At 36.5% G+C, this 15419-nt stretch overlaps 1 protein-coding gene across 5 annotated transcripts in view; it reads left to right on the top strand.

Moving 5' to 3' along the window:
* The window catches only part of LOC131931787 (HAUS augmin-like complex subunit 5), a 56576-nt gene that overhangs the window by 33478 nt on the left and 7679 nt on the right, over window positions 1-15419 (top strand). For all 5 annotated transcript variants that reach the window (XM_059288626.1, XM_059288624.1, XM_059288623.1 and 2 more), the window contains exons 12-16: window positions 2269-2431; window positions 2992-3072; window positions 9204-9352; window positions 12739-12856; window positions 13504-13645. In XM_059288626.1, the coding sequence (XP_059144609.1) occupies window positions 2269-2431; window positions 2992-3072; window positions 9204-9352; window positions 12739-12856; window positions 13504-13645 (653 nt within the window). The remainder of the gene's footprint in view (window positions 1-2268; window positions 2432-2991; window positions 3073-9203; window positions 9353-12738; window positions 12857-13503; window positions 13646-15419) is intronic.

Genomic DNA, 15419 nt, shown 5'->3' with positions numbered 1-15419 from the left:
CATTGATTATTATATGTTAAGGCTCATAATTAAAATAGTTTATATTAAGATTATTTATATTATTTTCTAATTAGTCGGTGCAGAGTTTCATAGTTGTTTTTTTTTTATTTCTATGATCACTTAAAATCACTACATTATTTTTTTTGTGTTATTTAAAGGGATGGATTAACCCTTTGAGCCCGCTAGGCCAGTAAACCGGCTTCAACATTAGGCATATATGTCCGAAAAGCCGGTTTTCCGGCCCGATGATCTAGCATCATATTCCTAGCGGCCGGTATACCGTTTAATTAAATATAATTAGCGGAAGACTGACTAAAACTGGGCATATGTCTTTTGAGTGCGGGATTATGATTTTAAAAATTGATTTTTAGGAAAAGTGAAAGTATTTACATTTCGTAGCAATGCCGCCGAAATGAAAAGCTGAGCCACAGCCGTCGACTTCATCACATAAAATTGGTGCAAAAGATGAAGCAAAGGACCGAAATATCAACAAAAGAAGTAGAATGACTGCATCTCAGGCAATACAACTACTTATTGATTCTGATGAAGAAGATAATATTCCTGGTCTATATTGTGATGATAGTGACGTTGAATTTGATACTGAACACAGTGACATTGAAATTGACAGTGATAATGAAACTGTTCAAGTACGTTCTGATGCACGTGGTGTCAAGGACAAAGATTTGCCGAAACGAAAAAAAAAAGTTTACTGGTGCAAAACATGCGACGTTTTTCTTTGCATCGGGTCCGGCAGTGATAACTGTTTTGAAAGTTATCACACAAAAGTGGACTTATGGCAATGAACTAGTATGGCCAGGTATCAATAATAACAAAACAATTACTAAATGTAAATTGGTTTCTTCTATGTTCTATCAAAACAATAATTATGTATTCGTTTTATATACATTGTTCTGTTCAAACATTGTAAAAAAATAAAGAATTTCAGAATCTTGCTGCATTGTTGTTTCACCCGGAGTTTGGATACCAAATTTGGCTTGATTATCTCAAATGGTTCAAAAGTTATAGGTAAAGTTAGAAGCAGATAAGTGAAAATTGGTTTGGCCCTGGGAGCTCAGGAAATGGGAGAAATTAGGTCAGGGAGGCCAGGGCTCAATGGGTTAAAGAATGTGGGAAAGTCTTTCGTTTGATGTCCGGGAACGTGTAAATTGTTAAAGTGTTTGAGTATGAGTTTCTGTTTGTGTTTTCTTATGTGTTTGTCTTGGGTTTGCGTTTTACGTTATGTTTGCATTTTTGTTTGAGTTTGCATTTGCTTTTTGTTTGTATTTGTGTTTATGTTTGCATGTATTGTGTTGTGCTTGTGTTTGTTTGCGTTTGTTTTCCTTTGTGCTTGTGTTTGGTTTTGTTCTGTTCCGATATTGGTACATTGAAAAAAAGATTCACCTTGCCAAAGCACGGGTGTGCAGCTAGAGTGTATATATATATGCATGTATGTATGTGCGTGTGTGTGTCTCTGTGTGTGTGTCTCTGTGTGTCTCTCTGCGTGTGTGTAGAAACCAATCAGCTGTAACTGACAGTTACCTCCCTTGGCTAGCTGATTGATTAATCAGTTGTACTTTTCTTGTTTTTCAATTTTATAATCTTTACATTCAAGTTGATCAGTTGTACTTTTCTTGTTTTTCAATTTTATAATCTTTACATTCAAGTTGATCAGTAGTACTTTTCTTGTTTTTCAATTTTATAATCTTTACATTCAAGTTGATCAGTTGTACTTTTCTTGTTTTTCAATTTTATAATCTTTACATTCAAGTTGATCAGTTGTACTTTTCTTGTTTTTCAATTTTATAATCTTTACATTCAAGTTGATCAGTTGTACTTTTCTTGTTTTTCAATTTTATAATCTTTACATTCAAGTTGATCAGTTGTACTTTTCTTGTTTTTCAATTTTATAATCTTTACATTCAAGTTGATCAGTAGTACTTTTCTTGTTTTTCAATTTTATAATCTTTACATTCAAGTTTGTTGACGAATATCTGATTAGATTAAAAATGAGATATTCTCAAAATACCATTGGAGATCACTGTATCTGGAAAGTTCGAACCTAATTGCTGCCAAAAAAAAGTTAAAATTGAGTTACAAGTTTTTTCCACAAACAAACAAATGTATACTGCAAACTATACAGAAGCTTAAAAATAGAAAGATGACAACCTCATTGATGAAAAGTTACATACTACTCATGATGACTGTAGTAAAAAAAGCAAATTTCAAATTAAAAAAACGGAATTAATAACAAATGTAAATTTTCTCTAGAGGGTATGTTGATGCTGTTGTTGAGTTGGCCATAGAAGGGTCTGTAGCACCATGTCTGAGAGCTGAGGCTGACAAACTGATTGAAGCCATTCAAAGGGCCAAACATGAAAAACAAGTATTGAGAAGGAAATTTGAACAAATTCAAGACTTTAAGGCTACTGTGGTAATGTTGGGGCTTTTTTTTTTTTAGAAATGTTTTAAAACTATTCTTTACTCTTTTTTTTTCAAATGTATATAAATAATTTTTTTCAAGCTATAATTAACTTCTGTCTGCGTGGAATCCCATAATCAAGTTTTATTTTTATTTTACACAATTGATTTCATTTAATTTAGCAAAAAAAAAAAAAATAGCTTCTTATGGAAAATGAATGTTTTTCTACAAATGATCATTGCAAAATCTATCAACTGCTTCTGTTATGAGTGTCTCATTTGCTGCTAATGTGTTGTACCAAGATTTATGTTGTTTATTTCATTTCTTATTACTCTTACTTTTAATTTGTTCTATCATCTAGTCACTGATGAGTGTCATCCACCTAGCTCAGTTAACTAAACAAATAAAATCCATGTTTGTTCACTTTGACATTATGAAATCTGCTCTGATGGCAATATAAACCAATTCTTATTTGTAAAAACCAGGGTTTAAATGATCATTTATCGTGAGGGGAGTGGGGAAGGAGCCATTATATTGGATACATTTTATTTATTTTTTAATATTAATTACAGGGGAAAAACCAGCAGATGATTTCATTTCTTGCTAGACAAAACTCCTCTGCTCCAGACAGAATGGAGGCACAAAAACAACAGGTGGGTAATATAGCACAGTAGTTTAGGATAAATGTGAACGGTTAGGTAATATAGCACAGTAGTTTAGGATAAATGTGAACGGTTAGGTAATATAGCACAGTAGTTTAGGATAAATGTGAACAGGTAGGTAATATAGCACAGTAGTTTAGGATAAATGTGAACGGTTAGGTAATATAGCACAGTATTTTAGGATAAATGTGAACGGTTAGGTAATATAGCACAGTATTTTAGGATAAATGTGAACGGTTAGGTAATATAGCACAGTATTTTAGGATAAATGTGAACGGTTAGGTAATATAGCACAGTATTTTAGGATAAATGTGAACGGTTAGGTAATATAGCACAGTAGTTTAGGATAAATGTGAACGGTTAGGTAATATAGCACAGTAGTTTAGGATAAATGTGAACGGTTAGGTAATATAGCACAATATTTTAGGATAAATGTGAATAGTTAGGTAATATAGCACAGTAGTTAAGGATAAATGTGAACGGTTAGGTAATATAGCACAGTAGTTTAGGATAAATGTGAACGGTTAGGTAATATAGCACAGTATTTTAGGATAAATGTGAACGGTTAGGTAATATAGCACAGTAGTTTAGGATAAATGTGAACGGTTAGGTAATATAGCACAGTAGTTTAGGATAAATGTGAACAGTTAGGTAATATAGCACAATATTTTAGGATAAATGTGAATAGTTAGGTAATATAGCACAGTAGTTTAGGATAAATGTGAACGGTTAGGTAATATAGCACAGTAGTTTAGGATAAATGTGAACAGGTGGGTAATATAGCACAGTATTTTAGGATAAATGTGAACGGTTAGGTAATATAGCACAGTAGTTTAGGATAAATGTGAACGGTTAGGTAATATAGCACAGTATTTTAGGATAAATGTGAACGGTTAGGTAATATAGCACAGTAGTTTAGGATAAATGTGAACGGTTAGGTAATATAGCACAGTAGTTTAGGATAAATGTGAACAGTTAGGTAATATAGCACAATATTTTAGGATAAATGTGAATAGTTAGGTAATATAGCACAGTAGTTTAGGATAAATGTGAACGGTTAGGTAATATAGCACAGTAGTTTAGGATAAATGTCAACAGGTGGGTAATATAGCACAGTATTTTAGGATAAATGTGAACGGTTAGGTAATATAACACAGTATTTTAGGATAAATGTGAACGGTTAGGTAATATAGCACAGTATTTTAGGATAAATGTGAACGGTTAGGTAATATAGCACAGTATTTTAGGATAAATGTGAATGGTTAGGTAATATAGCACAGTATTTTAGGATAAATGTGAACGGTTAGGTAATATAGAACAGGATTTTAGGATAAATGTGAACAGTTAGGTAATATAGCACAGTATTTTAGGATAAATGTGAACAATTAGGTAATGTAGCACAGTAGTTTAGGATAAATGTGAACAGGTGGGTAATATAGCACAGTAGTTTAGGATAAATGTGAACAGGTGGGTAATATAGCACAGTAGTTTAGGATAAATGTGAACAGGTGGGTAATATAGCACAGTAGTTTAGGATAAATGTGAACGGTTAGGTAATATAGCACAGTAGTTTAGGATAAATGTGAACAGGTAGGTAATATAGCACAGTATTTTAGGATAAATGTGAATGGTTAGGTAATATAGCACAGTAGTTAAGGATAAATGTGAACTGTTAGGTAATATAGCACAGAATTTTAGGATAAATGTGAACAGGTGGGTAATATAGCACAGTATTTTAGGATAAATGTGAACAGGTGGGTAATATAAAATAGTATTTTAGGATAAATGTGAACGGTTAGGTAATATAGCACAGTATTTTAGGATAAATGTGAACGGTTAGGTAATATAGCACAGTATTTTAGGATAAATGTGAACGGTTAGGTAATATAGCACAGTATTTTAGGATAAATGTGAACGGTTAGGTAATATAGCACAGTATTTTAGGATAAATGTGAACGGTTAGGTAATATAGCACAGTAGTTTAGGATAAATGTCAACAGGTGGGTAATATATCACAGTATTTTAGGATAAATGTGAACGGTTAGGTAATATAACACAGTATTTTAGGATAAATGTGAACGGTAGGTAATATAGCACAGTATTTTAGGATAATTGTGAACCGTTAGGTAATATAGCACAGTAGTTTAGGATAAATGTGAACAGTTAGGTAATATAGCACAATATTTTAGGATAAATGTGAATAGTTAGGTAATATAGCACAGTAGTTTAGGATAAATGTGAACGGTTAGGTAATATAGCACAGTAGTTTAGGATAAATGTCAACAGGTGGGTAATATAGCACAGTATTTTAGGATAAATGTGAACGGTTAGGTAATATAGCACAATATTTTAGGATAAATGTGAATAGTTAGGTAATATAGCACAATATTTTAGGATAAATGTGAATAGTTAGGTAATATAGCACAGTAGTTAAGGATAAATGTGAACGGTTAGGTAATATAGCACAGTATTTTAGGATAAATGTGAACGGTTAGGTAATATAGCACAGTATTTTAGGATAAATGTGAATAGTTAGGTAATATAGCACAGTAGTTAAGGATAAATGTGAACGGTTAGGTAATATAGCACAGTAGTTTAGGATAAATGTGAACGGTTAGGTAATATAGCACAGTATTTTAGGATAAATGTGAACGGTTAGGTAATATAGCACAGTAGTTTAGGATAAATGTGAACGGTTAGGTAATATAGCACAGTAGTTTAGGATAAATGTGAACAGTTAGGTAATATAGCACAATATTTTAGGATAAATGTGAATAGTTAGGTAATAAAGCACAGTAGTTTAGGATAAATGTGAACGGTTAGGTAATATAGCACAGTAGTTTAGGATAAATGTGAACAGGTGGGTAATATAGCACAGTATTTTAGGATAAATGTGAACGGTTAGGTAATATAGCACAGTAGTTTAGGATAAATGTGAACGGTTAGGTAATATAGCACAGTATTTTAGGATAAATGTGAACGGTTAGGTAATATAGCACAGTAGTTTAGGATAAATGTGAACGGTTAGGTAATATAGCACAGTAGTTTAGGATAAATGTGAACAGTTAGGTAATATAGCACAATATTTTAGGATAAATGTGAATAGTTAGGTAATATAGCACAGTAGTTTAGGATAAATGTGAACGGTTAGGTAATATAGCACAGTAGTTTAGGATAAATGTCAACAGGTGGGTAATATAGCACAGTATTTTAGGATAAATGTGAACGGTTAGGTAATATAACACAGTATTTTAGGATAAATGTGAACGGTTAGGTAATATAGCACAGTATTTTAGGATAAATGTGAACGGTTAGGTAATATAGCACAGTATTTTAGGATAAATGTGAACGGTTAGGTAATATAGCACAGTATTTTAGGATAAATGTGAACGGTTAGGTAATATAGAACAGGATTTTAGGATAAATGTGAACAGTTAGGTAATATAGCACAGTATTTTAGGATAAATGTGAACAATTAGGTAATGTAGCACAGTAGTTTAGGATAAATGTGAACAGGTGGGTAATATAGCACAGTAGTTTAGGATAAATGTGAACGGTTAGGTAATATAGCACAGTAGTTTAGGATAAATGTGAACAGGTAGGTAATATAGCACAGTATTTTAGGATAAATGTGAATGGTTAGGTAATATAGCACAGTAGTTAAGGATAAATGTGAACTGTTAGGTAATATAGCACAGAATTTTAGGATAAATGTGAACAGGTGGGTAATATAGCACAGTATTTTAGGATAAATGTGAACAGGTGGGTAATATAAAATAGTATTTTAGGATAAATGTGAACGGTTAGGTAATATAGCACAGTATTTTAGGATAAATGTGAACGGTTAGGTAATATAGCACAGTATTTTAGGATAAATGTGAACGGTTAGGTAATATAGCACAGTATTTTAGGATAAATGTGAACGGTTAGGTAATATAGCACAGTATTTTAGGATAAATGTGAACGGTTAGGTAATATAGCACAGTATTTTAGGATAAATGTGAACGGTTAGGTAATATAGCACAGTAGTTTAGGATAAATGTCAACAGGTGGGTAATATATCACAGTATTTTAGGATAAATGTGAACGGTTAGGTAATATAACACAGTATTTTAGGATAAATGTGAACGGTAGGTAATATAGCACAGTATTTTAGGATAAATGTGAACGGTTAGGTAATATAGCACAGTAGTTTAGGATAAATGTGAACAGTTAGGTAATATAGCACAATATTTTAGGATAAATGTGAATAGTTAGGTAATATAGCACAGTAGTTTAGGATAAATGTGAACGGTTAGGTAATATAGCACAGTAGTTTAGGATAAATGTCAACAGGTGGGTAATATAGCACAGTATTTTAGGATAAATGTGAACGGTTAGGTAATATAACACAGTATTTTAGGATAAATGTGAACGGTTAGGTAATATAGCACAGTATTTTAGGATAAATGTGAACGGTTAGGTAATATAGCACAGTATTTTAGGATAAATGTGAACGGTTAGGTAATATAGCACAGTATTTTAGGATAAATGTGAACGGTTAGGTAATATAGAACAGGATTTTAGGATAAATGTGAACAGTTAGGTAATATAGCACAGTATTTAAGGATAAATGTGAACAATTAGGTAATGTAGCACAGTAGTTTAGGATAAATGTGAACAGGTGGGTAATATAGCACAGTAGTTTAGGATAAATGTGAACAGGTGGGTAATATAGCACAGTAGTTTAGGATAAATGTGAACAGGTGGGTAATATAGCACAGTAGTTTAGGATAAATGTGAACGGTTAGGTAATATAGCACAGTAGTTTAGGATAAATGTGAACAGGTGGGTAATATAGCACAGTAGTTTAGGATAAATGTGAACGGTTAGGTAATATAGCACAGTAGTTTAGGATAAATGTGAACGGTTAGGTAATATAGCACAGTAGTTTAGGATAAATGTGAACGGTTAGGTAATATAGAACAGGATTTTAGGATAAATGTGAACAATTAGGTAATATAGCACAGTAGTTTAGGATAAATGTGAACTGTTAGGTAATATAGCACAGTATTTTAGGATAAATGTGAACAGGTGGGTAATATAGCACAGTAGTTTAGGATAAATGTGAACGGTTAGGTAATATAGCACAGTATTTTAGGATAAATGTGAATGGTTAGGTAATATAGCACAGTAGTTAAGGATAAATGTGAACGGTTAGGTAATATAGCACAGTATTTTAGGATAAATGTGAACAGGTGGGTAATATAGCACAGTATTTTAGGATAAATGTGAATAGTTAGGAAATATAGCACAGTATTTTAGGATAAATGTGAACGGTTAGGTATTATAGCACAGTAGTTTAGGATAAATTTGAACAGGTGGGTAATATAGCACAGTATTTTAGGATAAATGTGAACAGGTGGGTAATATAAAATAGTATTTAAGGATAAATGTGAATGGTTAGGTAATATAGCACAGTATTTTTGGATAAATGTGAATAGTTAGGTAATATAGCACAGTATTTTAGGATAAATGTGAACGGTTAGGTAATATAGCACAGTATTTTAGGATAAATGTGAACGGTTAGGTAATATAGCACAGTATTTTAGGATAAATGTGAACGGTTAGGTAATATAGCACAGTATTTTAGGATAAATGTGAACGGTAAGGTAATATAGCACAGTATTTTAGGATAAATGTGAATAGTTAGGAAATATAGCACAGTATTTTAGGATAAATGTGAACGGTTTGGTATTATAGCACAGTAGTTTAGGATAAATGTGAACAGGTGGGTAATATAGCACAGTATTTTAGGATAAATGTGAATAGTTAGGTAATATAGCACAGTATTTTAGGATAAATGTGAACGGTTAGGTAATATAGCACAGTAGTTTAGGATAAATGTGAACGGTAAGGTAATATAGCACAGTATTTTAGGATAAATGTGAACAGGTGGGTAATATAGCACAGTAGTTTAGGATAAATGTGAACAGGTGGGTAGTATAGGACAGTATTTTAGGATAAATGTGAACAGTATTTTAGGATGAATGAAACTTCCTTGTTCCTGTCCCTTTCTTAAAACTTTTGGCAACCTGGTTCCCTCTTTGTATTATGAAGTTCTAAAGATGATATTTCTTCAGGTTTTGGCTTACATCAGGTCTAAGTCTATAGAATCTCATGAGGCAGAAGTCAAATCTCTGACAGCAGGACTAACAGGAAGTTTGATATCAGAATTAGAAAAGTTTTCCCCCCTTGTCCTCTCAAGCCTGCTTGTAGTTACTCTTGACAGGTAAATATAACAGGTGGGTTTTTGGCAGGGAAATCTAACAGGTGGGTTTTGGCAGGGAAATATAACAGGTGGGTTTTTGGCAGGGAAATATAACAGGTGGGTTTTGGCAGGGAAATATAACAGGTGGGTTTTTGGCAGGGAAATATAACAGGTGGGTTTTTGGCAGGGAAATATAATAGGTGGGTGTTACGTTCTGGGTTCGTTTCAAATCATCAACAACACTTCGTGTATAACTTCTCTACTTTTATTCGTCTCAATGCATTCAAGCGTACCAGAACAGCCCTCGTCCTAACCGCTACTAACCCGCTGACTGTCCCCCACAATCGTTCACTCGCCCTTTTATACCCGCATTCGACCTTGGGATTACAAGACATAAACACACTAGGGTAACTACACAGTAAGGTGAACTCCACTCACACAGGCACTCTCCCCTAGTTCTAACCTATTCTAATCTAACCTACAACTGACCCGTAACACTACCCCCCACCTAAGTATTTGTAGTAATAACTACAAATACTGACTAACAAATCCTAGCTAAATAAAAAACACAAAGCCTTTCATACACATACACTAGTAGACAAGTTAAAAATATACATTCCGAAGAATGTATATGACAGATTGTATATACAATGAAATACATAATGACAATATACAGAACTGCTACAATTTAGAGCTAGCACAAATCATCCGTGTAACTAACACACACAAAAAAATCATACACACCCAGTTGCATCGCACCGAATCTAAGAACTTTCCACACCAAAATTGTTGAGTCTACCCTGTGCGCTCTATGGCTACACTGGTTTACGAATCCTACCCATATCTCAACCATTCCACATCACAAAAAATTTGAGTCAACCTGCGCTCTATGGCTACACTGGTTTACGACTCCTACTCATATCTCAACCATTCTACATCACTAAAAATTTGAGTCTACCCTGTGCGCTCTATGGCTACACTGGTTTACGACTCCTACCCATATCTCAACCATTCCACATCACTAAAAATTTGAGTCAACCTGCGCTCTATGGCTACACTGGTTTATGACTCCTATTCATATCTCAACCATTCTACATCACTAAAAATTTGAGTCTACCCTGTGCGCTCTATGGCTACACTGGTTTACGACTCCTACCTATATCTCAACCATTCTACATCACAAAAAATTTTGCAACTCACAGTCGATGTTGTTACATACTCTGTCAAACAGCTATAGCGTCGGGCTAACGGCATCCCCACAGCATCCAGCAAACGTCAGGACAGCAACCGGCAAACATCAGGACAGCAACCGGCAAACATCAGGACAGCAACCGGCAAACATCAGGACAGCAACCGGCAAACATCAGGACAGCAACCGGCAAACATCAGGACAGCAACCGGCAAACATCAGGACAGCAACCGGCAAACATCAGGACAGCAACCGGCAAACATCAGGACAGCAACCGGCAAACATCAGGACAGCAACCGGCAAACATCAGGACAGCAACCGGCAAACATCAGGACAGCAACCGGCAAACATCAGGACAGCAACCGGCAAACATCAGGACAGCAACCGGCAAACATCAGGACAGCAACCGGCAAACATCAGGACAGCAACCGGCAAACATCAGGACAGCAACCGGCAAACATCAGGACAGCAACCGGCAAACATCAGGACAGCAACCGGCAAACATCAGGACAGCAACCGGCAAACATCAGGACAGCAACCGGCAAACATCAGGGCAGCAACCGGCAAACATCAGGGCAGCAACCGGCAAACATCAGGGCAGCAACCGGCAAACATCAGGGCAGCAACCGGCAAACATCAGGGCAGCAACCGGCAAACATCAGGACAGCAACCGGCAAACATCAGGACAGCAACCGGCAAACATCAGGACAGCAACCGGCAAACATCAGGACAGCAACCGGCAAACATCAGGACAGCAACCGGCAAACATCAGGACAGCAACCGGCAAACATCAGGACAGCAACCGGCAAACATCAGGACAGCAACCGGCAAACATCAGGACAGCAACCGGCAAACATCAGGACAGCAACCGGCAAACATCAGGACAGCAACCGGCAAACATCAGGACAGCAACCGGCAAACATCAGGACAGCAACCGGCAAACATCAGGACAGCAACCGGCAAACATCAGGACAGCAACCGGCAAACATCAGGACAGCAACCGGCAAACATCAGGACAGCAACCGGCAAACATCAGGACAGCAACCGGCAAACATCAGGGCAGCAACCGGCAAACATCAGGGCAGCAACCGGCAAACATCAGGGCAGCAACCGGCAAACATCAGGGCAGCAACCGGCAAACATCAGGACAGCAACCGGCAAACATCAGGACAGCAACCGGCAAACATCAGGACAGCAACCGGCAAACATCAGGACAGCAACCGGCAAACATCAGGACAGCAACCGGCAAACATCAGGACAGCAACCGGCAAACATCAGGACAGCAACCGGCAAACATCAGGACAGCAACCGGCAAACATCAGGACAGCAACCGGCAAACATCAGGACAGCAACCGGCAAACATCAGGACAGCAACCGGCAAACATCAGGACAGCAACCGGCAAACATCAGGACAGCAACCGGCAAACATCAGGGCAGCAACCGGCAAACATCAGGGCAGCAACCGGCAAACATCAGGGCAGCAACCGGCAAACATCAGGGCAGCAACCGGCAAACATCAGGACAGCAACCGGCAAACATCAGGACAGCAACCGGCAAACATCAGGACAGCAACCGGCAAACATCAGGACAGCAACCGGCAAACATCAGGACAGCAACCGGCAAACATCAGGACAGCAACCGGCAAACATCAGGACAGCAACCGGCAAACGACAGGACAGCATCAGGCAAACGACAGGACAGCATCAGGCAAACGACAGGACAGCATCAGGCAAACATCAGGACAGCATCAGGCAAACGACAGGACAGCATCAAGTTTATGCTTCTACTTGATTCATACTGGCCACCAGTTGTTACGTTCTGGGTTCGTTTCAAATCATCAACAACACTTCGTGTATAACTTCTCTACTTTTATTCGTCTCAATGCATTCAAGCGTACCAGAACAGCCCTCGTCCTAACCGCTACTAACCCGCTGACTGTCCCCCACAATCGTTCACTCGCCCTTTTATACCCGCATTCGACCTTGGGATTACAAGACATAAACACACTAGGGTAACTACACAGTAAGGTGAACTCCACTCACACAGGCACTCTCCCCTAGTTCTAACCTATTCTAATCTAACCTACAACTGACCCGTAACAGTGGGTTTTGTCAGCTTTCATACATTTCAATCTGTTAATCGAACTTATATATATATATATATATATATGTGTGTGTGTGTGTGCATTATTTGAGTACCTTGTGTCTGTACACTCTAGTAAGGCATGTTTGTGTGCATTGGATTTATCACTGGCTCCATCCATCAATCCACTGGCAAGAGACAAACTATCAGCCTATTCTAATGTGGCCTCAGCTTTTTCTTTTCCACACTTCAAGGTAAAGAAAAAAGTCTATAATTTAATGTAAACACTAAAAAAATATTTTATTCTTTTTACTTGACTTTTCTATTGTCATCATTAGGCACAACAATTAATGTTCATTTAAAAATATATAGATTGCTTTTATTCCAAGAAAGTACCTGATCAGTTGTTATAATGAAAGCGTTTAAATAATAAACTTTTAAAATGAAGTTTGGACCAAAACATGTTTCTTGTATGGACATTTTTTTTTAATCAGTAACAACTGTTTGAAAAAAATGCACTGGCCAAATGTGACCCCAAAAATGTTGGCATTTACAGAAACTGAATCAAATTATTCACTTAATTAGATGAGCACACATTAAAACACATGATTTTACAAATAAATGACCAATTTTAGAAAGCCTTTATTTTTACATGATGTTTCTTAAATACATGACCAATTTTAGAAAGCCTTTATTTTTACATGATGTTTCTTAAATACATGACCAATTTTAGAAAGCCTTTATTTTTACATGATGTTTCTTAAATAAATGACCAATTTTAGAAAGCTTTTATATTTACATGATGTTTCTAAAATACATGACCAATTTTAGAAAGCCTTTAATTTTACATGATGTTTCTTGAAAGATTGTCAGTTTCACTTCTTAAAAAAATGGTGTTTAGTCCACAGATAGTTTGTTTCATTATTTGCTAGAGATAGAGAGATGTATACAGGAAGTGAGAATCAGCCAACAGAAGAGAGAAAAGCGAGTAGCAGCAGCATTAGCTGGTGCTCACACAAACGATGACATCAACTCTTTTATAGGTGAGTTGTCTCCCATTCTTGTTTGATGGATGGATGGATGAACCAATGGATCAATTGAAAAATAGATTTTTTTTTCCATATACATAGGATACTAGCCGTCCCAGTCAGGCCCTGCACTGGCCTTTGTGAAAACTTATCTACTGTAAAGCGTTATGACTTTGTGTTTTATTCATCATCATTTCCCTTTGTGTCCAAGACACATGGGGCAGATAAAATAGAGTTTATCTGCTTCAGAGACCTTGGCATATGAAGGGATAGTGTGGTTAGCACTATGACCTCAGCATATGAAGGGATAGTGTGGTTAGCACTATGAAGGGATAGTGTGGTTAGCACTATGACCTCAGCATATGAAGGGATAGTGTGGTTAGCACTATGACCTCAGCATATGAAGGGATAGTGTGGTTAGCACTATGACCTCAGCATATGAAGGGATAGTGTGGTTAGCACTATGACCTCAGCATATGAAGGGATAGTGTGGTTAGCACTATGAAGGGATAGTGTGGTTAGCACTATGACCTCAGCATATGAAGGGATAGTGTGGTTAGCACTATGACCTCAGCATATGAAGGGATAGTGTGGTTAGCACTATGACCTCAGCATATGAAGGGATAGTGTGGTTAGCACTATGAAGGGATAGTGTGGTTAGCACTATGAAGGGATAGTGTGGTTAGCACTATGAAGGGATAGTGTGGTTAGCACTATGAAGGGATAGTGTGGTTAGCACTATGAAGGGATAGTGTGGTTAGCACTATGAAGGGATAGTGTGGTTAGCACTATGAAGGGATAGTGTGGTTAGCACTATGAAGGGATAGTGTGGTTAGCCACCTTTTTATCCTAACGTGTCTTAGTTACCCATCATAGCTGGATGGAGTCAGTGACGTTCCACTGATTTGAACCCAGATTTGAACTCCAGACTCTCAGTATAGCAGTCTAGCTCTCTACCAGTAGGCTACGTAGTCCTTTTTTGTGTGTTTATTAAGCATCATATACCCAGCGCTGCCTGGGTTTTGGGAATATACAGGGTTCGTACGCAGTCTGGAAAGTCTGGAAAAAGTCTTGAATTTAGAAAAGTGAATTTCAGACTTAAAAAAAGTCTGGAAAATCGCTAGTTTTTGGGCTGGATTTTTTTAATGTCTGGAAAAAGTCTGGAATCTAATTTTAGAAACAAAACTTCGAAGTCCATATTTTCCAAATTAAAAAATTGCTATTTTTAAGCAAATTTACTCCAAAAAAATTTATTGCGCGGGTTTACGCTGTGTTGTGACGTTTTTCACTGGTTCGCTTAAAAAAACAGATGCTCAGTTACTACGTCATTGGGAGAGGAGGGGATGGGGAGGGAAGAGATATTTTGTAGCCCGACTGACCGTGTGAATGTGTTACAAGTATTTAAATTTGTAATTTAATGAAAGAATGATCATCCTCAGAATTGTTAGGCTCTCGATTTTACCTGCTATTTTTCATTTTTTGAATTTGCATGCAGACAGTCATAACAAAAAATTAAGTGGAAGATGTGTGAGTGGTAGTTTAGATATAATGTATCCGTCTGTAAGGGTCATCCATTTATGATTTTAGACCCTCCCTCTGAAGTGCGACGACATGCTCTTGCAATAATGTTAGGGTAGATATAGAGCTAAATACCGTGTTTTATTTACACGCTATGATGGTTTTAAAACACAAGCACAGTCTCCTTAATTTTACTTTCCACACGCAGGATACAAGGTTTATGTTTGTTTTAGAATGTAAGCACTTCGATGTTAAGTGTAACTTGTGGACA

Source organism: Physella acuta, unplaced genomic scaffold (assembly GCF_028476545.2).
Source record: "Physella acuta isolate Inbredline_101_S28 unplaced genomic scaffold, ASM2847654v3 ptg002032l, whole genome shotgun sequence".
Classification (NCBI taxonomy): domain Eukaryota; kingdom Metazoa; phylum Mollusca; class Gastropoda; family Physidae; genus Physella; species Physella acuta.
The sequence above is the reverse complement of the archived record's forward strand: the minus strand, read 5'-3'. Positions and strand labels throughout refer to the sequence as shown.